The sequence below is a fragment of the Erithacus rubecula genome (assembly GCF_903797595.1).
Source record: "Erithacus rubecula genome assembly, chromosome: 1".
Classification (NCBI taxonomy): Eukaryota; Metazoa; Chordata; class Aves; order Passeriformes; family Muscicapidae; genus Erithacus; species Erithacus rubecula.
The window spans coordinates 72,097,695-72,120,929 of record NC_136658.1 but is presented as its reverse complement, the minus strand read 5'-3'; the positions used below and the strand labels follow the sequence as shown (position 1 = coordinate 72,120,929).

Below are 23,235 nucleotides of genomic sequence, written 5' to 3'. Positions count from 1 at the left end.
CCTAATAATGCCTGTTCTGTGGCATTACCAAATTTGCTCTGGACATACCTTGATCTTCTCTGGCATAGGTGTCTCTCAGAGGCATCCAGTGAGAAAGACAGTTTTTTTGGTTGCTTGCAAAGCAATAAAAGTCTGCCACCATTTCAATTTTGGATCTATTTTGGGCTCATCTATTGTTATAGAATGATGTGCTTATTTGGCATTACTTTTAAATGGAATGACATCGGGTCCTTATTAGTGTCAAGCTTTGATGCCTAAGAATAACATAAAAATAGAGCAAATGTTGATTTTACTTATGCTTTATTGAACTGACCCATGTTTCAGTATTTGGATGTAAGAAAAGAAAAAAAGCACCAAAAGTGTGACCACCTGTTGCTATGGAATACATTGTGTCCCTATGGTGAATTATCCTGCCCATCTGTACTGTCTTTGCTGCTCTGTCTTGTATCCACTCCATGACTTAGACTGATGCCCATCACAGTGGGGTCATGATGGGATGGTGTGGCTGATATTTCACATTAACTCTACTGGGTTGGGATCTTCATGCAAAGCAGAAACAGGCTCTTATGATGCCAGAATATTCTGCAGAACTCTGAAACCTGCTTGTTAATTAACTTGTTCTGATAATGGTGATGTTTACAATACAAATGCCTTGCTCAGGCACTTTCTGTCTGGAGTGAAGCCATGTGGCTGGAATGTGTTGAAAGCTCTTTCGAGCAACCACTGTGTTTTGAATTTCGCTAGTGTAAAAGGAGTAAGCTTAGGACCTGAAGGAATGACAAACCATCATGAAGAACGAGCAACTGAAAGCAGTAGTGGAGAAGGACTATAAACTGAGATATAGAAAATTCTGTGACAACGTGATACATTTGCTTCATGGTATTTTTAACAAAAATGTTACAGTACAAGAAAGAACTCTTTAAAAGAGTTGACCTAATACAAATGATATGAGGTTATTCCACCATTATTATTATTATTTATTTCTTTTTATACTTGTAATAATTCAGGTGCTTTCCAGAAGGAAAAGCTGCAGGCCCTGCTCCAAGGAGCTTACAATCTAAAGGTGGGCAAGGAGAAAGATGTGAAGGAGAGAGGGTCTACAGAGCAGTCAAGAGGCCAAGATGGAAACTAACCAATCAAATATGATTTGAGCACATTGTTGCAAAGATATACAAACTATTTTCCAATTATGACTCATATTTTCCATTTTGGTTTAGCTGTATATGCCATGACACAAACAGGTAAGGAGGAAGGAAGCTTTCAATATGTGAGATCAGCGAGAGTAGCACATGTGTAAAGCAGAGCTGGAAAACTCACCTTAAAGCCTACAGATGAGAGGGGTTTGCCTGGATTTCCAAGACAAGTTCAGTACCAGGACAATTTAGGTCCTGAAGGACACAGCTTTAGGTCAGGTCCTACAGGTTTACATGACATAGGTTCCATCAGAAATATAAATGCATTCTATGCATCTGGAAGTTCCTTGATACATCCTAATATGAACTACAAAATCTATCATGGCAGGGCTGGGGAAGTTAAGAATGAAATAACAACAGTTTTGTGGTATAATTAAGGAGGAAAGAATGGTGTTGAAAGTTGGGGTAGTTATTCTTATACCAGTTGTAAAATGAAATTTTTAATAATGTAGGACACCAGCCAATGATTAAAAAACCCCACGATGTTTAATTTTAAAAATACTGGTTTTAACTAAGATAGTAGGTTACTCATCAGTTATGAAAAATACTATTAGATTTTCTTTATACATTTAGGTATCTATTATAAAACATCCAATCTGGTTCCCCCAAACTGATTTCAAAATTTTCAAAGAAACTCCCTTAAGGCTTGCCCTTTAAAACTTCTCAACAAATTGCCATATTGATTCAAGTACTCAGGGGAATCATTGTATACTTGTTTATTCCTGAAGTATCTCTTCCTTATCAAATGCAGGTGTATTGTGAAGGCAGAAGCTAATAAGCAGCTGAATATTAAAGTGCATAGGTTGTCCATAGGAGGAAAGAAAATGGCTGAAGAAGCAGTAGCTGTGGTGATAAAGGATTCTTGGGGAATAATCCATCATCAATTTTTAGTAAGCCACAGATATTTCCTTTCCTATAAGAAACATTTCTACATAGAGTCTCCAAAACTTGCAAATGTATTTCTAACAATGGTACCAGGACAGTCATACTCCTCTTGCTGTGAGGGAAAAGTTGTAATTAAATAATCAAACTGACCTATTTTTCATAATTTACAGGTATTCATGTTCCTTCAATAAATAAAAGAATATAATTTATCTTCTGATTCTGTATAGATTTTGACACAAGTTTCTAGCAATTTAAATAAATGATTGACATGAATTATGCTGGCAGGAGCCACATACGATTATTATGGTGCACAGAATCTTTTAAGAACCTACAAAGTTAAATAAAAGCTTACAAGTCTCTTAAGCTACTTTTTATTTGCATAGAAAAATATTTATCATAGGAGTCAACTATCATATGAGAGAAATTCCATTTGTTGTAATTGAAAAAGATAGCTAAAAAGTTTCTGTGGGTTATTGCAACAGTACAAGAATACAAGATGCTTCCATTTATTAAAAAATGTAAAACAAATTGTGAAAGCTAAAGCAGGCTACAAAACAGAAGGTCCTCATATTTTCTTTCTCTTGACTACTATGTTACAAGATCATGTGCCACAGTTGAGTATTATAAAGTGTAATTCTGCATTAGCTAATATAATCCTTAAAACATTCCCCCCCCAAAAGCACTATGCAAAATATATATATTTGTAAATGCTTCCTCCTGTAAGCATCACAACCTTGTTATCACATAGTCACCCTGAACAATTGTTTCCTGTTTCCCATCAGAGTCAATGCTAATGTCCAATGCCTTGTCCAGCTGGTCCTGTGGAGTGGCAGGTTCTGAGTTCTGTAACTCCATTTTCTCTGTTTCTGAAGCACAAATACTTCCCTTTGCCCGTGAATCCAAAGACTCACTGGTATTTTGTGACTCAGCTAACATGCATTTTTTGCCAGAATTTCGGAAGTTTAATCCACAGTTCATGATCAATTCTCCTTCTTCCAGTTCATCAGTTTTCTCACATTGTTCTTCTGCCTGTTGACGGGAAACTTCTTCAGAAACCGTGTATATTTTATTTGTACTCTGCTCCACAGAGTTTGTTTTTGATCGTCTGTGAAACAACCCAAAATTTTTAATGTCTGTTACAAAATTCACACGCTTTTGTTTCTCCTGAGTGGACTCTGACACCATCAATGCTGAGCCATTGCTTACATTATGTCCTTCAGAGGCAATATTGGCTGATCGTGGATGAATCATCGTTGTTATGTCAAAAAGGCTGAAGGGTTTCTTCTTTCCTTTCTTGTTTCCTTCACTCTCACTATTTTCCTCATTTTCTGACAGAGAGGCAGTGTCTTTGCTCATCTTTGCAGTCTGTAAATTAGACAGCTTGCTTCCTTTTAACAAACCCAGGACTTCAAAGCGAAAGCTGGAAATGTCTTGTTTTAACTCCTAAAAATTAGGAATAAAGATGAAATGTCAGAACATCAAAGCTAATTTGACTTTCCTTTTGAAATTAAAAGGAAAAATAAAAAAGAGCTTATGCTTGGGTCAGTAATAAACTTTACAATCTGTATGTTGGCATACCTGGCATCTTCAAGGTTGAAGATCCTGCTCTAGTAAGCAAGTTATATGTTACCTGAATAACTGAGTGGAAGCAATTTGCTTCACAGTCTTAAAATATCTTAGGAAATTACTGAAACACCTATAAACATAAACACATACCTTAAAATTTTCTTCTGTCAATCCTTCCTCAGTTTTGGCATCTCTTATCATTGCTGCAACATACCTTTTAACCAGATTTCTCATAACTTCCTAAAAATATAAAGCATTGTGTTAGCTTTCTTGGTATCAGTCAGCAAACCTACACTCATAGACTCTGCCTGGGCTTTTTCATGTTTTAGTAACGTGACAAAAACTATACAAAGCTTAGGTCTGTTTGAAAATTTGTTTTTCTTTTTGATGGAAACTACTAATGCTTATGGTCCTGAGAAGGGATGTGTTGGGTTTGACCCAAGGTATGGCTCCTGCCAGTAATATCCAGCCTGGCAGTTGCTGATGCCTCATGAGGAGAGGAAGCCTGGTGTGGTTGTACAACTTTATTTCCAGCTATTCTCCCTCAAGGCTCCTGTGCTGTGAGATGCAGTGACTCTCTGAACAAAAATGAGAGCTCTAGGTTTAATTGGCTGTGACAGCTTTTCTTATGCATTCTGAACTAATGTAAACTCTCAGCATTCAGAAATCCTCTGCCAATGAATTCCACAGCATGGAGTAAGATTCCATTTGGGGTTTTATTTTTAACCTTCAGTCTGGTGGCTTCCATTATTGTCTTCTAAGAATCCTTGAAATTATTTAGGTTGAAAGAGATACCTGGAGGCTGTCTGAGTCATCTCAGTGCCATGCCCAGTCAAGTCCTAAATATCTCCATGAGTGAATATGTTGCAGCCTCCCTGAGCTGCATTTTTCAATTCTTAATTACTCTCACTGTGAAGATAATTCTCCTTACCTTACAGTATTTCCCTTCCTTCAACCTGTGTCCATTTGGTATTGTACTTTAAAGAAAAATCAGGCTCCTTCTCTCTAATCACTCTGTTTTTTAAGGCAGCAGTTATATTCCCCCTAACCTACTCCAGGCTGAAATCTGAGCTTATTTGACAGTCCTCTCACCATCTTGGTGCCCCCTAGCTGGATCCCTTGCAGTTTGCTAACATTTCTCTTATACTGTGGGGCCCAGACATGACATACTGCTCTGGATGCAGTCTCACAAGTGAGGGCTGGAGGGGAATAATCACTTCCCTCTAAAGGCTGCCTATACAGCCTCACTGATGCAGTGTAGGACATATATGGTACCCAGTTCACAGATAAATGGCAAGCAGCTGCTCTGTGCTCACCTTCCTCACGATTTTATAGATCAGTTGTACTTCCCACAGCTGCCTCTTCTTCAGGTAGGAAAAGTCCCAGTTTGCCTAATTATTTCCCATATGGGATTCATTAATTACCAAGCCTACAGCTCACACCTTGTTTAACTTGCAGCCCTTTTAACATGACAGAAATTTAAAATAAAGCTGAAAATTATTCATTGTGAAATACTAATCTAAAAAAAAAAAAATAGAAGCTGAAGAAGGAAGGATGAAAAAGAATTGCTTATAGGGGATCTAGGCAGAGGGGTTATTAAGGAAGTTGTCTATGGGGGACTAAAGCTGGAGACATGAAGAGCAGGTTCTGAGGGAGCATGTCAGTTCACTGCACATGTGGTAAGGATGATTTCTGGCAGGAGGAATTTGCTTTTTTAAAGACAATCCACGTTACAATAGGCAAAATACTGGATAGCATGTTATTCCTCTAGAAAATATCCTTTTGCTCCAAAAAGAAGACAATTATCTTCTCAAATGCTTTGTCTGAGCATCAAAAATACTAAGCTTGTTCGCTGAAGAGGAAATAAGTACAGATTTCATGTTTTTTTTCCTTTTATTTTCCTTTTCTACTTTCTCAATGAAATTCTTCAATTTTTTTCCTTAGGAAGACATTCTGAAGGCATAGAAAAACAATTGCCCCAAGAATAAAACTAGGTCTGTACCTGGTATTGATGAGTCTCCTCAAATTGTCAGCTGCACGTCTCTGAAAAATAGCAAAGAATAAAAAAAAAATTAATCCCTGTCTGGAAGTAAAATACTTAACCATAGAAAACAGCAGGCCTGTGCATTATATGGTATATAGCAAGCTGAGAGAAAAGCTTTAAAATCTCTTGAAAAATGACAGTGTTTGAAAAAAGACTATCATTTGCTTTATAGAAAGGAGAAGGCTGCTGTGGGGAAGGCAAAGTGAATTTTCTACACTTTTGTCAAAATGCCTTTATTCCTGCATCAGCATGGAAGTAGTGGGGCAGCCAGGTCACAGGTTGCAGAGCCCCAGGGTCAGTGATCTGAGATGGAAGAGGAACAATGGATCATGTCATTCACTTGCACAGACTGAAGCATATTTTACTGAATTTAAAAAAGCTTGACTCATGTCAAGTTAGATTTTTCTTAGAGGTGCACAGAGAAAGAACAGCAGTCAATGGACATGAGTTACAGGAAGGGAAATTCTGTATGGATAATAAAGCCATGGTGTTAGCAAGACACTGACTATGGCTCCTAATGTCTCATTGAAGATTAATCTAACCAAAATCTGCACTATAAAACTGCATTGATGAGAAAGTTCCCCCCTTAGTTCTCTGTTAAAACACTTAGTGATAGAGAGATATATGGAAGAAAGAAAACAGCTTTCAACATAGTTTGGTGTTTGATAAGGAGGGAGGGTAAAAGGGACAATTAACTCTGAAGAGGAGCAGCAAAAAGAAGTGTGGTAGGGTGAAAGAATAGCCCAGGTTTCAAGCAGGTGTTATATCAGATTATACTGCCATATCTATGGGCTGCCCAGAAGAAGATGAGGAAAAAAAGCCTGAATTATTTTTGCCTTGAATTCCTTTTGTCCTCAATTGCATAATGAGTAACATATCCCCATCCTCTACCATAATTATCCCTAACTGTTGAAAGGAAAACAGCATTAACTTAGACTCTCATATCTGCTGCTGACAAGAAAATAATGTGTCTGACCACTGCTTATATTTCTACAAAAGAGAACACTGAACATCTGCTTAAAAAAGCAGGGTGAAAGGATATCCAAGTGACTTGTTAAAATTGACCTCGGTTGCATAGTGAGGCAGGCATGGCAAGTTATTTTGTTTTTACTTGAAAGAAATGATGAACCTTTTCCCTGCACTTATAGCCTGTTTACGCTTCAGGGTTGATTTATTGTTTGCAACTAATTTGAGGGATGCAATGGCTTTGTGGTTGGGCTAGCAAAAAATAATAGAAAAGGGAAAAATCATTATTTCCTAATCAGTCTGAACAGCCACTGGGGTAGGGCTTTGTACATGAGAATGCTCTCTTCAGTATTTTTCCAGATTGTGTTTCTCCATCTATGCCTTATGAAAGAGAAAATGGATATTTCTTGTGCTTAAGGATGGAAGGATGGGCAGTCTTGCCAGAACTAGGGGTAGAGGGGAGACAGTGCAGCCGTGGGAAGGCTCACACCCTCACAACACCGAACTCAGCTGGTTTTAGAAAAAAAATCTCAGCTTTCTTGCAGCTGACCACACGGTGGAGATGTTTCATCTGCTGAGAGAGCACCAAGGGAATCTGTGGCTAAGACAGCTCCTCAACAATAGATCTGACTCAAAGGTGAAGGGAAAAACACTTTAGGGTGTAATTGAAACACACTTCAGCTAAAGTGAATAAAACCTAAGTAAAAAAATGCTGATTCTTGTCTTGCACAATACTTCCTGCAGCTGCTGTCTGCTCTGCTTATTTTACAGTGAAACATGAAATAAATGAATAGGTTTAATTTTGTACCTGTAACAAGAGCTACCTAGAACAACATTTATCCTTTTTTTTTTTTGCAACCAACTCGGAAACTCCCAGAAAGAGAGGCTCAGATTTTTCCACTTAATGTAATGCCAACAAGTACAATTTGGGATAACTATGTGAAAATATATACGTAATAATGTGTCAGAACAGTTCTGCTGCACTTCATTGTTTTCAATGCATACCACCAAGAAAGAAAATTAATTTAATTGTATATTTTTATGCACAGCTATATACTTACTCCACTGGGAATTACACATAACCAATCAAATTTATTATCACCAAACTTTATTATCTCTCATTTAAATGTTTAGGTTCCATCTCCAGTTCCTAATCATTTTTGCTTCCTTTTGAAAGCAGAATGAATATTTGCCTAAACACATCTGAAAACCAGGCTATTCACATGAAATAAAATGTCATTAACATTCATATTTTCCTTATTTAGTTCTCAGCTGTCCTGCTTTTCTCTACTTAGTTATAGTCTAATTTATGGTTCAAAATTTGTTTCAAGTAACCATTGTTCTGTGTGCTTGAAGAAATTGAAAATGATGGCTGGGAAAGGGATGAAAGTTTAATTTGACTTAAAATAGCAACAGGGTGGGAAACACAGTTATGCATGTTGAATGCAATGAAATAGAGGGAGATGCTGTTGTCACTTTCCAAAAGGGGGCACTAATATCCTTTAGGAAGCTTTAATAGTAGCTCCACTAGAAGCAATAATCATTTTGGTCTTCCTGTTTATGACATTCCTAGTAATTTGTACTGTTTAAAAAAAAGATCATTTTAGGAGTCAAAAATTTAATAATATTGTATTACTATTTTGATGTGTTTTATTAAAATTGTATATTTTATAATGCAGGAATACAAATCCAATGTCTGCATTTGACGTTAAACTGCTTAGTGATAAAGTCCAGCAAATGGAATTACTGTGTTAAACTGTGGGATATATTCCTCATCTTGAATAGAAGCATCACCTTTAAAGGATTTGAACTTTTGTGTGTTGACAGAGAGGCTTCTCTATGAAATGGTTCTTGGCTGTACAAGGAACACTCCAGATTATTGATTTCCATGCCAGATGGAAGGTGTTACTTCTTTGCTCAACTTTCAATAAAATACATTACAGAGAGAATACAAAATGCTTATACTGACTTAGAAATTGCATCATTTTCCACTGGGTGAAAAAAATAAAAAAGAGAGGAGAAAAGGAGATTTCCTGTAACAAATGATAATAAAATCATGTAGGTTTCTTGGAAAAGGGCATAAAAACCTGGATAGCTAGAAAAGAAGTAATTGTTTATCTAAAATCAGATAAAAAAATAAAAAAATTGCAGAAGCACTGAAGCTTCCTGTCCATTTTCACTTCTGAAATACTTAAATTGTAGGCAAAACACTTTTTGGTGACTGATTAGATATAAACTAGAATGTAATTTGAGGAAAACAGTGCCATTTGTTCTGTTGGGATTAGAATTTCTTTTCCCATATATCTTTTTATTTCTGAAATAGCAATGGATTTCAGATGGCAAACAGGATAAGCCTTGACACACTCATAAAGCCTTGTGTAGTCAGGAAAACCTCAGCCTAAATAATAGAATCATATTGCTAATCTGGCTTTTGCAAAGGTGAGCTAACAAAATAAATAGAACTGATATGGATGATACAGATATATGTAAAGAGCAGCACACACATTTCAGAATTTTAAGTGCAGGAGATAACTGATAACAGCTGAAGGAAATGCTGCATACCTGGGATATGTCAAAATGACAGAATATAAAAATGTGCTGAACTCTGAATGGTAGAAGAGTTCTGTCTGATTCATAGCAGAGCTGAAATATTAGTAAATCACATGTACCATCCTGGCTTTCCTTCAGCTGAAGCTGTGGCAAGAGAAGCTGCTATCATCATAGCTGGGCACTGCATTGCTTTGGAGAAAAAAATCTCTCCCTTGAAACACCTCCTTGTGACTTCACCACCACTGCTTCAGCTGTCCACTACAACTAAGGACAGAAGAACCACAGAAATTACATCTAAGGAGAAGCAAATAATTGGCTTTTTTCAGAGGCACTCACATCACTACAGAGTGTGTTCATGCCCATGATAATTTTGTTTTAAACAGCAATGTAGATGATCCTCCCAAGCAGCTGTGTCATACTTATTTTTACCTGGCATTTCCCTTCTTCCTATGGGCCAGATAAATCATTTCACTAGAATGTGTGCTGTAAACTATCCTGATCCTGAACCCTTTCTTTACACATTCTGCCTGCATGTAATGAACTTTCAAGTGTACACATATATAAATTTTACAATGGATTTTTGACACATTAGATTTGATCCTTTACTCAGTCCTAGTTCATGATTCCTGGCTTTCTGTTGCTGAGCATTTCTTGCAGAGATCACGCATAATCCCTTGCCAGCTCCTTTCAGTCTATCATCTATTTTGTATCCTCTAGCACTGACTCACTCTTTGGATGCAGAGTATTGCTTTTTCTACTGGAAAACACCATAGTACGTCACTGCTGATTAGTGCTTCCTAATAGGAAAGTTAACACCTAGAAATTTCAGAGCAGAATGTTTTGAAATCTGAGTTCTGCCTTACAGACAATGTGGCATCCATCCATCAATCCATATAGCCAATATAAGAAAATCATATTATAGCATTATTTTTCTCTCCCAGTTCTAGCTGTAGGGAAGGACACAGTTTATAATGCAGGACTCAGTGAAAAGGAGTAGGTCCCAACAAAGCTTATCTTGTAGCTCAGAGGCCAAAGATATTACAGGGGAGATACAAGCAAGCTAAAGTCATCTGAGATCCTTGAACAAAACACAGAGAAAACTCTTCATTAACTTTTGGTTGAAAGGGCATAGAGGTCCTAAATTTAATTTGTGATGGAGCTTGTTGTGACTATTGAAAAATTCTAGGAAATCAAGCTGAGCTGTGGGTGATGGGAAGTTTGAGAAAATCAGAAAGAAATTCACTTTCTCAGGAAAAACTATGAGATCACTGTGGTATGCCCATTTGTTTACTGATGATTTAACCTCTTGGAGAATGACCAGCTAACAGCACCTTAGGTGTTTGCATCTATGCAATGTGCAAATCAGAACACAGAGTGCATATGCACATCTTACCCCATTTTGGAGCTTGGGTGAATAATTGGGTCTGGAAACTGCAAACTGTTCCAAATTCACATAACCCTAAGTGGGCTAGTGTTATGCTGAGGAATTACCTGAATTATCTGTAGTTTTATGAGATGCCCACATGATGGACTGAATCTACCTGGTCAGCTACAGCCACTCACTTTTTTTAGGCAGCTGGAAGTGTGGTTGCCATGATGGCTCTGCTGGTGAGCTCTCTGTTCCAGAGGAATTTCAGCTCTAATTCCAACTAAGAATCTATTCTGCAGGGGAAACCAGTGATGGATATGGCCTTACTGTCTTATAGGGATTCTACTTTCAAATAATTTTAAAAAATTTACAGAAATCAACAAAAAATGTCCCATATCTCCCCCTCACTGATGTTCTCCTCTCCCAAACAGCTCAGTAATCAGTGGTTCACATTCAAATCATAAGGAAGCTAGGTTCAGCTCCTTCTTTTCTGTTCTCCCAAGAGGGCACCTTAACCCCTACAGTCTCTTTCTTAAAGATCCTGAGAAGGAAATTCTGTTGTCACAGCTTTTTATGCTTGGAGTAACTAATCAAATGTCCACAGGAGAGCAGAAGTAAACCTGGGTCTCTCCAGCCCAAGACATTTGCTTTAAATGGCACCTACTCCTTTCTTCAAAACAGAAATTTCATCCCGAAGCTGGAAAGTCTTTCCCAACAAAAGCTTATTTGAAATTAAAATATACTAATTGAAAAGTTTGGTGTTTAGAGATGTTGGGGGATTTTAAATTAAATACAAAAAGAAAATGCTATTTGGAAAAATTCTCAACCAGCTTTGTGCATAGACTCCCTACCCTTTGACCCTTTTGCTGCATCAATTTTCCCAAATCTAAGATGTGAATTTCTTGAAGGTGGTATTTATGTACCCTAGCAGGATTTTCTACATTTTTTTGTCAAAATGCTTTTATTCCTGGTAGGTGCAGGAAGAGAGATGATCCTTCTGAATCCCCTTTCTCATCACACCATTCAGCATAGGGCTAGGAGCACCCCATATTTCTCTTTATTATTCCATTTATCCAAGAATGAGTTTACTCCCAAATCTGCGGTTTGAGAACGTAAGGAAAAGGAAAACAAATATTTCCTTATCCCAGATGGAAGGTCTGACAAGAAATATTGTCCTGAAGGTTGAGCTGGGATATGTAAGCATATTCTGTATCTGTCTCAGTCAAACAGGAATATTGTGTTAATGAGCTCTCTGCTACATACTGGCATCATACCATTAATTTTAATATCATTCTCTCAGTTTACACTAGCTAATCATCTCTACCAAATGTTTAACAAATGCCTAGAAGCATTGCCCACTCTCCCACACACACAATACATCACTCTCTCTCTTGACTTTTTCTTTCCAACATCATCTCATAGTTTCTCCTTCTGTTGGTCTCTGCCTTTACTTTTTTCACTTTCTATATTACACAGAGATGTTTTGCTCTTCAAATTATTCACCATTAATGCTAGGTCACTTTTTTTGAAAATTTCTATATGAATCACTGTTAGTCTTTCTTAACTTAATGTATTTTTCAGTGTGTGTTTCTTTCAATGTCACCCTCATGTTTATTAGCTTCTTTTCCTGGCTGTTTTTTATCTATATGTAATATATATATAAGTATATATGAAGTGTATATATATAAGGATATCTATGAATATATATATATATATAAGTATATACAAGTATATATATATATATATATATATGAAATAATTTTACTTTCATAATTTAGATCCTGGCCAACTACATCATTATATTTGCAATAAGCCTGATTTGAAGCTTTCTACAAAGAGAACAAAATTTATTTATCTGCATAGTAATTATGAATTACCTTTATATGCCCCTTTTCCTCTCTACTATATATCTGTACATGCAGATGAAATAATTCCTCCAAGTACATCTAGAGATTAAACTGCATTCCAGGATATTACAGCAGAATAAGTGCAAAAAACTTATTACTTATCAAGAAATGGGGAAGAAATACGAAGAAAAGGTTGATATAGTAATTGTCCATCAAAGAATTTTATTATAACTCCTGACTTCTTTTAAAATGATGGAAGTTTTTATTATAAGAATCAATAGCACAAGGACTATACCCCTTTCTTTCCCCCCACACCCACATTTAACTCTTCTATTCTCACCTAATGCTTGTCTGAGTTCCTAACAGACTTGAAACATTTTTATTCATCAAATTGCTCTGATATAGAGAAAATGCCATTATCCACATCTTATCCCAAAGAGTCCTCTTCACACTAGAGCTGGCTAAATTCAGTCTAATTAATGAGGTACTGACTGGCTTATGGGAAATGGAGAAAACATAACTAGAGAGAATTAGTTGTTGGTGGGTTCAGGATGTTGCCTGAACATTTGCACTGACAGTATAGAAAAACTGTGTCACTGACTGAGTTATCTCAAGCAGATGAAGTTAGGAGAGAAAATTTCAAATCTGCTTTACCCACTGCAGCTACCAGAGAAAGAAAGTGGCTGAGATATTATACAGGCATCTGCTGAATCCAGGTGCAGGATTATTCTTGGTCATCTTGTATGTCTTTTCCTCTCTTCTTTTTTTTTTCCCCTCCCCCTAGAAATGTCATTGCCAATAAACAGTATTAGAATATGGTGTGATTTCAGAATGTGATTCTGAAATAGCTCTACCTTTAAATTCAACAAAACAAGTAAATGCTGTTACCTTTTTTTTTTTTTTTTTTTTTTTTTTTTTTAATGGGAACAGCTTTTGTAAGAATGCTTTTATGGTAAACTCGTTCCATTATATGTAGAGAGACAGGGACAGAGAATCTCCCATGGTGATACATGATTCATACATGAGTCTCTGGTTCATGGTATTCAATTATACCTGAACTGTGACACTTGAACTAGGGATTAGCAACCAACAGTTTGGACACTGGCAGACAAGTATACCCGTTTGATCCTTTGTATTTTTTATTGCTTCTAATCATTCTTGCACTATCTGCAGATGAAGCACAATCATGGTTCATTCTGTCATTGCACAGGGATATGATGATGCTTTCTCTTCAAATACATTGATATTAATGCAAAAAGTAAGCATTCTCTGCTAGAATTATTCTCTGACTCATATGCACATTATTTGACAGTTCAGACACTCTATAAAAATCATCTATATGGCAAAGAAGAGGACTACAGGCAGAGTAAACCACACAACTTACCCCTATTGTTCCAAAACTTTCAGGCTTTCTTCTAATTTTTTTCTTGCAAAGATGTCTCCATAACCATTTGATCAGATACCACAAAGATTTTGGGCTTGGTATGACATTAAAAGGAGTGGGCAGAGTTCCTCCTTCTTCAAAGTAACTCATCCAGAGTTTTGTTCGAGCAAACTTCCACTCAATGTCTGCATGATCCTACACACAAGAAGCACATCATCAGCACAGATGTTGCTGCAATTAAGGAGGTGAAATAAACCTCTACAAAAATCTGAAAAAAACTAAAACTAGAACAACCCTGAAATACTAACAAATTGTCTTGTTAAAATACTTCCATCTTTTGACAGAAGGTCATTAACACAAAGTAAGGCTATGCTGCAAGACCTCAGTAAGGTGTTTGATATGTAAAGTATATCTCTACTTATAAGCACTTCTTTCACTGCTACAAGCTGTTAAATTATTGAAAGCCTCTCAAAAAACAGAAAAGGTAATTGCAAGCAGAGAAATAGTACATTTCTGGAAGAAACATTTTGTTATAATAGCAGCTCACCATTATTCTGCACAGATCAGTCCAATTATGCTGCTCTGCAGTACTTTCAACAAGCAAGACTCATGCATTTTCTTAGAAATTACTAGTCCCCAAAATTCAAAAATAGGTTAATCCAACAAATCATGAGCCTAATAAAACTATGGAATCAAGTATCTTTTCCCCCCTACTACTTCAGAATTCTGTATTTGGAACATGTTGTGGGGTGGGTTTTTTTCTTTGAAATTTTATTTCTTTTAGAACCTATATAGTATAGTATAATTCTGAAAATTTTGGGAAAATGGAAGTTAAAGGCCATGGAAAGATATCCAAAGCTTGATAGCAGCTGAACAAGAAGTTTTAATTACTAATGTTAGATTTGGACAGCCAAGAACTTCAGCTACAGGTCTATCCCTGGCCATACAGCAACAAAAGCAACAATTTAGAAGTTGAAGTAGGAAAAGTAGACTATTTACAGCCCAAGTTTTGGTGAGTGGTATTATGCTGTGATATGGTTCACTAGACTCTGACAAGTAGAGTTATACAAACACTGGTGGTCAGTTTTTCTTTTGTGGAAATACTTGTAGTTTCCAGATTGGAAAAAAAGTCACATTTTAAAATCTTAAGACTGTGAAGCTTTATTTTGTTTGCTTTCTGCATGATCATATTTGAATTACCACATGATGAATCAGTGTTTATTTTTCTTAGTCTCCTTAATAGACAGTTGAGAAATAAAACTGTGCCAATAGCTCTGGTAAGGATAATGAGAGTTTTCATCAAAGAAGGAAACAGGACACTGTTGAATGAGAAGACAAGACTTTTTATTTGAATAGCCAGTGTCCTTGGAATATAGGTACCTGATTTCTTTTAACTCTATATCCATGTCAGATTAAAAAAAAAAAAAAAAAAAAAAAAAAAAAAAAAAAAAAAAAAAAAAAAAAAAAGCATAAATATAATGTATTAAAAATGAAGCAGTGATGGAACAATCCTGGGCTGTCGTTTTCTAAGAAGAGACCCTGCAGAGTGCAGGTTGGGAAGGCTGTACCCACATCCCTTGCCAGAAGGATCAGGACATCCTTCTCAACCCATGAGCTGGCTTCTTCATCATGGTCACCTCTTCCCCATTTGGTGTTGTGGGGAAATTTCCCTCTATCCAGAACAGCTTGGGTTTCTTTGTCCATCCAGAACAGTGCAAAAAAATTAGAGAATATTGCAATATTTGTCCCAATGTTCTGTCTGTGAAGTGTTTTACTGCCAGAAAAATTGAATGTCAGAACAGAGAGAGGGTATACATTATAAATGATCTGAAAACAAGGAACTTACAGCAATGAGTTGGTAAGAGTTATTCATCATGGCTATTAGCATGTTGAGTAGAACAACCAGAGATATTACATTATAGGTACCAAACATGGTGGCCCCAACAAATTCGGTGAATTCGTGCCTCGCTTTCACATTGGTCACATAGAGATTGATGAGTCCAAATATAGACCAGAATAATGATTGCAGTGTTTCAAATAACCTGAAAAACAAACCCCAGAAGGAATAGCTGTAACAACACATTTAGATTTCAGATTGTTCAGTTTCTCCCAAAACACACAAAAGTTCTTGACTTGACTGAGATGAATGACACTTATCACAATATAGCCAACATAGAGGGAATATCTTTCTAGTGAAACAATGGCCTAGTGTTTAAAATCTGGGCCTCTGGATATACAATTCAGAATCTACAAATAAGCCTGCAAACAAAAGACTGATTTTGTTCAAGCTTCAGAGAGATAAACAAAGTTTCAGAGATCGTATGTTGGACACCTTCTTTTGAAGTATTTTGACCCTTTGCTTTAACTATAAGGGGTAGAATAAGGATCCAAAAGTAACTCAGTGACTGTGTTTTGCCAGGATGTTGGAAGAAGTATGGTACCCTCATATTATGCAATTCTGGTTTGTTGAAAGCCATTGAGATAATAGGAGCTGAATAATCAGAAAGACATTATTATCACCAGTATATGTATTGTTTTATAAAGAAGGGAGACACAAAAAAGACAAGTATGCTGCTTTCAAAAGAAACTTATGTTTTTATGCATATGATACTCCTTTAGGGAAGTTTGTACAACAGCTAGGAAGCTAGTAACAATGATGAACTTTAAAAAATAATCCTGTGCAGCTAGATAGATTGAAAATTTTTCCTTTTTTTTCTGCGTTCAGCTACACTGTAGTGTCATAAGTATGTTCCTTAGACTCTGCTCTTTGAAGCATGGAGCACATAAAGCATCACAGTTTGCCATGGCACCACCTTCTGACACTAGGACCAGTACTCTCCACTATTTCCCAGATGAATATTGCTTCCTTCAGTGCTGAGCTCTGAAAAATTTCTGTGCACTTTTCTGTTCTGATTACATAATTTTTAGGCCTGCATAGGTGTTATTAATATACAACATAAATATGCTGTGCCTGAAAAAAAGTTACTTGATTAAGATATAAAGGCTGCTATTTTTACAAAATTATTTCCTCTTAGAAGGAAGCCATTGGTAATAAACATATTTTAAAAAAAGCATAGATACAGAGAAATTAATAGGGAACAGACATTTATAGCAGTAGTTTGTTTCAGGTTGGAAGGTGAAAAACAAGAGAATTAGTGCTCCTTTGGTAATGCTTTGGTACTATACATGAACTAAAAACTATAATGAAGTAAAATTGATTTTAAAGTGAAAGATAAAGAAACAGCTTATAACAGAAATTAGAAATTTTGTTGTGTGGAGTGGAGTCATTAGAATCTGCATGTGTTTTTACAGCCTATCACATTTGCAAGGAATCTGCATGTTTTAGAACACCAGACTTATTTAATGCCCACAGGAAGACAAGGAAGAAATGCAGAGTGACAGCTGACTGGATGAAATGGGGATCTTACACAGCTTCTAATCTCATTTATCTTCCCCTTATCTCTATTTTACCTTTTATCTTTTGAGGTATCTTGAATTGTGCAGACTTCACTGTGGTATGAGGTGAACATTATTAGAGTGATTAAATGTTAATAGTTTTCTTTTATTATTAGGACAGTATTAGATGTGTTTGTCAGGACACCACTGTAATACAAAATGGGGGTTCTTTTCTGCAAACAGAATCTAAGTGATTAAAATATCCAGGGAGAGGGGGAGGAGAGAAATAAACAACCACTTACGTTGAAAATGCATTATTCTGCTTTTCACATCGTATTCCTTTGCAGTTGCCAGGTTCATTTGTCTCATAGTAGAAGTACAGCTGGTTCAACCCATTTGCAAAAGCAAGCAGCACAAGGCAGTATATGAAAAGAAACTTCAAAATGTCCAGCAACATTCTTCCTAGAGATATCTGCAGAGGTCCCAGGTGAGAATTTGCAGTGAATAATGAGATCAAGCGCAGGGAGCTAAAGATGTTTGCGATTGCAAACAGGGCCTCAGCCACCAGGGTTGGATGCCACATGTCCCAGCTCTCCCGTGGAACTAAGCCACTATACTGAAAACAAGCAGAAGGGAAGAAATTACTCCTCTGTTTTGATGCATAAACAAGCACGTCAGTTTCTTTATAAGCTGCTCAATTAATTTGCAGATATCACAATAGATTTCCACAGTAGCAAAAATTTTCACTGTTTAAAAATTCTGACACAGCAAAAGGAAGAGTTTTGAGCACCTTGCTTTTTAGAATTATAGAAATTTCCAGCTGTATGAGCAGGTAAATTATTTCTTTGAAGAAAAGTGCAGGGCTGACAGTGATGGATAAAAACCCACAAAAACTCTGGCAAGTAGGAAGAAAACATTCAATCACTGAATAAGTATGTCACTAAATCACTAATATTGGATCAATTATGAAAAAGATGTTTATTAATGAACCTTTGCAAACTCCTTATGTGTCTCATTATCAGAGTCTGATCCCTGAAACTGTAAGTTCTGTTCCAGCTCTACCAAAAGATATCTTGAAGATGAAAGATACTTTAAATGAGGCTTAACTACTGTGGCAGACTCATTATTATTTATTTGGTCTCATTAACCTGTTTTATAGAACATATCAGAGGAGAGAATCTATGTTAGGAAGCCCTCTAAAAAGGGGATAATTTAATATACAGCAGATTTCAAAGTGGGACTATGGTGTTGCAAGTGTTTATCCACACTAGACCACAGAGATGCAGCTCCAGAGCTGCTGGGTATGCCCTGAGCAGTAAGGAAAGGGACTCCATGTTTCACTGGGGCCACATGACACAACATAAACAGGCATCACGGCATTTCACCACATTAACCTTACAAAGAAAGTGATCACCTCAGAGTGGTTCAGGAACACCTGAGTAACTTGAACATACATTAGTCTGTAGGACTGATCAGATGCATCCCAAAATTCTAAAGAAACTGGCTGATGTAGTTTCCAAGTCACTCCATCATATTTGAAAAGTCCTCTTAGTCAGGTGAAATCCCCAGTAACTGGAAAGAGGGAAGCATCGTACCAATTTTTAAAAAGGGGAGAAAGGAAAACCTTAGGAACAACCAACCTCTCAGCCTCCTCTCTGTGCCTAGGAAGGTCATGGAACAGATCCTCCTGGAAGTTGTGCCAAGGCACATGGAGGGCAGGGAGTGATTCGAAGCATCAGCACAATTTCACCAAGGGAATGTCCTTCCTGACCAGCCAAGTGGCCTTCTATGATGAAAGGACTGCATCAGAGGACAAGGGAAGGACTACAGGTGACATCTGACTGGGCTTGTGTAAGGCTTTTGACATGGTCCCTTGCAGCATCCTTCACTCTAAACTGGTGGAGATAGATTTGATGGGTGGACTGTTCAGTGGATAAAGAATTGGCTGGATGAGTGTATCCATAGAGAGATGATCAATAGCCTGATGACAAGTAGCGTGCCTCAGGGTCTGTACAGAGACTGGGACTGTCTAACATCTTCATTAATGACACAGAGGGATTGAGTGCACACTCAGCATGTTTACAGATGACACCCAGCTGAGTGGTGTGGCTGAGATGCCTGAAGGACAGGATGTCAACCAGAGGGACCGGGACAAGCTCAAGAAGTGGCCCCATGGGAACACCATGGGGTTTAACAAGACCAAGTGCAAGGCACTGCACCTGGGTCAAGATAACACCCTTTATCAAGTCAGGGGAATAAAGGGATTGTGAGGAGAAGGAGTGAGGTACTGGTAGATTCTTGCTCACAGCCCAGAAAGCCAACCATATCCTGGGCTCTAGAAGTGTGGCCAGAAGGCCAAGGGAGGGGTTTCTGTCCCTCTACTCCTCTCTAGTGAGATCCCACCTGGAGTGCTGTATCCAGCTCTGGCATCCTCAGTACAGGAAAGATATGGACTGTTGGAGATGGTCCAGAGGTAAACAGTGAAAAGGCCACACAGCTGGAGCACATCTCTTCTGAGGAAAGGATGAGAGGGTTGGGGATGTTCAGTGTGGAAAGAAGGTGATTTTGGGGGGCTCCTGTGGCCTGAAAGGGCCTCATAGCAAAGATGGACATAGAATTTTTACTAGGGCCTGTAGCAATAGCAATGAGCTAACAGTTTTAAATTACAAAAGAGTAGATTTGGACTAGATATAAGAAATAACTCAAAAATAGCCCATTAAAGAGTAAAGAATTACTCAGCCTTGCATTTCATTCACCTGTTATATTTGTTCTCTAAAGAGCAGTGAATTAAATTTAGACCTGCTGGAATCATAGATCAGTACTCTCTTCCTTACACTATCCTCTCCTTAATGATTATGCTCATCTGCCCCATCCAGTATGGCTTTTTAATCCAGTTCTGATTGATTTAAGATCAGTGATGAGAAACAGGCAGTAGAAAACAGAATTTAGTTACCAGAGAAAATGCCTGAGATAAAACAAGAAGAAGAAGAACCAGAAGAAAATATTTCCCATGTTTTTTAGAAGAGAGAGCTGAAAACTCCTCAGCATGATTCCTATAATATCTTTCTTTGAATAATATTTTACAGCACATTACTGCAAATCCCCATGGCACTTTACAACACTCACAGCTGAAAACTTGCACCTATTAAATAGCTAGGAATAATTGTCCATTGTACCAAAGATTGGTACTGAACAGTGCAGTTGATACCCACATTAGGAAAAAGTACACAAGGTGTCTTGGGGCAAAGAAGCAAAATACAATCATGGAGAAATGTAAAAAAATATATATGAAACCGGGAAGAGATGGAGTTTTAGGTAGAGAATCAAAAGCCTCAAACTGCAGGCATATTTTGAGGTGAGGGCAAGCAGTGGCAGATTCCAGAGTTACAGATATGGGGGAGTAGGGAGAAATCCAAGGAAATACCCTTCTGAGAAATACGTGGAACTTCAAACACAGAATAAGTATAGCACTTGATGAGAATTTCTAGAGTAGGACATCCCACTTAAGGTGAGTTACTGTTTAACTTTCTCATTTTCTCCTCATTGATGTCTGGGGATTGGGATAGACTGTTTTACACCTGTAGTCTGGCAAGATGCATACAATGTCACATTTTTTAGAAGAAATTATGTTAAGCAGAAAGATGAGGAAAAAAAAAGACTGCCTACAATGTCCTCAATAAAGACACAAAACTGATCTGTTCAAACATTCAGAAAAGATCAAATAAACTTTTATTTGTAAAAGGGAAATCAAAGGCACAACTGTAATAATTTAGCATAGCTGACTCTTCCTTTTTTGGGCCCCAGTGCTTCCTGCATGTTTGGGTAGAATTCAAGAGGTGTCATGGTCGTAAGCAGAGAGTGATGGCTGTTATTTTAGTGTTGAAGAAATAATTTAAGAGACTGGAAATATGTGCCAGAAAAAAGTGAGAAAAGTGAAGGCCTGAGATATAAGATTGGAAATTGTCTGTGAAATATACTAACTGCAAGAAGACAGCAAATAATCTAAAGAATATAATGAGTGTAAGAGATCTCTAACAACAAACCCCTATTGATTCAACTAACTAGAGGAGAGGATGCTGAAAAGGAATCTAGAAATATCAAAGAAAAAACTAGAGAACAAAGCAGCTTTTGTGTGAAAAGGAAAATACAGAAGAGTAGCAAAAAGACTAGCTATACTAAAACCAGGAACAGTGAAAAATAATAAAAAATGTATCTTAGAGCCAAACCATGGAGAATTCAAGTATTTTTTCTCTCACTCATTTTTGTTGAAGTCCTTCTGTTCTACACAGGATAAAGAAATTAATATTGTTTTAGGGGGTGGAAAATGGTAGGAAAAAACATAGCAACACTGAGTTTGCTGTAAATAATGATGTTGATACTCTGCAGTCCTCTATTTGGTGACCCTGATGAATTTCTGTCCACTCTTGAAATGCAAACACAAACTTTTGACATGCAACAAAACCAACTTCCACTTCATTTGATTAAATAACACCTATTATTGAGTCAATGGTTGAAGAAAATTTACATGGCACATCAATGGAAAAAAAAAAAAGAGCAGAAAACAAATAGAGCAGCATATAAAAGGCAAATAGATGATGCTTTTGTGATGTCAGCCAGAGAATACAAGATAATAATTCTTGATCCTTACTCAAAGGAATTAAAACACAAATTCAACATCTGAACCATCTGTGGGGAAAAAAAAAAGCTGAGGGATCACTGTTTTCCCATTAAAAGATGAACTCTTGATTTTTAAGAAGTACATGAGAGATCAGGCAGACATGTAGATCAGGCTACCTGAATGTTTAATGGGCTGTTGGACCTCAGTCTAAGGTGACCCCCTTATTTCTGGTCACAGAGACAAGTTAAACAACATCCATTTCAGGAAAAGTATTTTAAATCCTTTCCTGAAAAGTCACATGTAAATGTGAACTCTTCCTATTTTAAAATGTATGTACCAATCTGCATTCATTATGTGGAATTTCAAAGCAGCAGTAGGAAGGGGCAGAGGGATGGCCTAGCAGAGAGCTTTAAAATGGTAATTACAGTGAGGAATTGAGTCCATCATTTTTCAGGGGTGGAGAGGTGTTAATTCTCCTATGTAAATGGACATTTACTCTGAATCTGGTAAAATATAAATCAAAACCATTTTACAATGCAAACACGTAAGATGCTAATTTCTGCAGAACTGATGGCAGGAGAAATACACAATCTTATTTACTGCTGAACAAAGTAGATCTGACACAGTGATCATTAAACCTGTAAAGGTTGAGACAAATAATGTACTTTAGCTACTTTTCAGAGTTCTTGCCCTGAATAGGAATTTGTTTCCCTACTAGATCTTCATGTCAGTGTCTGAGGCATGTTATCAGCAATATGGAATTGTATGTGATTTCTAGCAGAGCTGGAAACAAGCAGCACAAGGTCCAATCTTCAGGCTTAATAAATATTTAAGATAAAGCAAGCACATTCTTCACACGTTGGCACTGCACTTAACTTTACACATGGAAACAAAATTAATTATATTCAAAAACATAAAAGGAACCATTTTTTCTTAATGCACAATGATTTCTACCCAAAACCCTCCATAAAAACAAATGTGTTGTTTAAAATCTGTCATCCTGTACTTAAGGAAACATTGTGACAATGTACTATATATTATGGTATCTTTATGGAGGAGAGAGCATTTTCAGTGGATATATTGGATAATTTAGAAAGACCTAACATGTTGACACAGAGACAAAATGCCATAGGCCATTGAAAATTTTAAGACATCCTTATTTTATTTGGATACTGGCAATGAAACCTGTAACTTTGACTTATTTTAGCAATTCTTTCATCCTGTAATTACACACTTTGGTGAATTTTACACCACCCCATCAGTTACTCTAGATAATATCCATCTACTTAACTACTGCATCAGTCAGAGAGTCTTAAATGGGCAATAAACACTATATTTTATTCTGGGAATATTTATCACACAGGAGTTTATTCAAGGCAGTTTGTTAAAATGCTTTCTTAGGTGGCTGGAACTGATC

General features: G+C 37.0%; 1 protein-coding gene across 1 annotated transcript in view; it reads right to left on the bottom strand.

Annotated features, from left to right (window-relative positions):
- Positions 1-349: 349 nt before the first annotated feature.
- Positions 350-23,235, bottom strand: part of TRPC4 (transient receptor potential cation channel subfamily C member 4) — a 130,509-nt gene continuing 107,623 nt past the window's right edge. The window contains 7 exon segments of the mRNA XM_079314892.1: positions 350-3,521; positions 3,795-3,884; positions 5,647-5,660; positions 5,663-5,687; positions 13,805-13,999; positions 15,651-15,846; positions 17,503-17,816. Of these exon segments, the coding sequence (XP_079171018.1) occupies positions 2,805-3,521; positions 3,795-3,884; positions 5,647-5,660; positions 5,663-5,687; positions 13,805-13,999; positions 15,651-15,846; positions 17,503-17,816 (1,551 nt within the window). The 3' untranslated portion in view covers positions 350-2,804.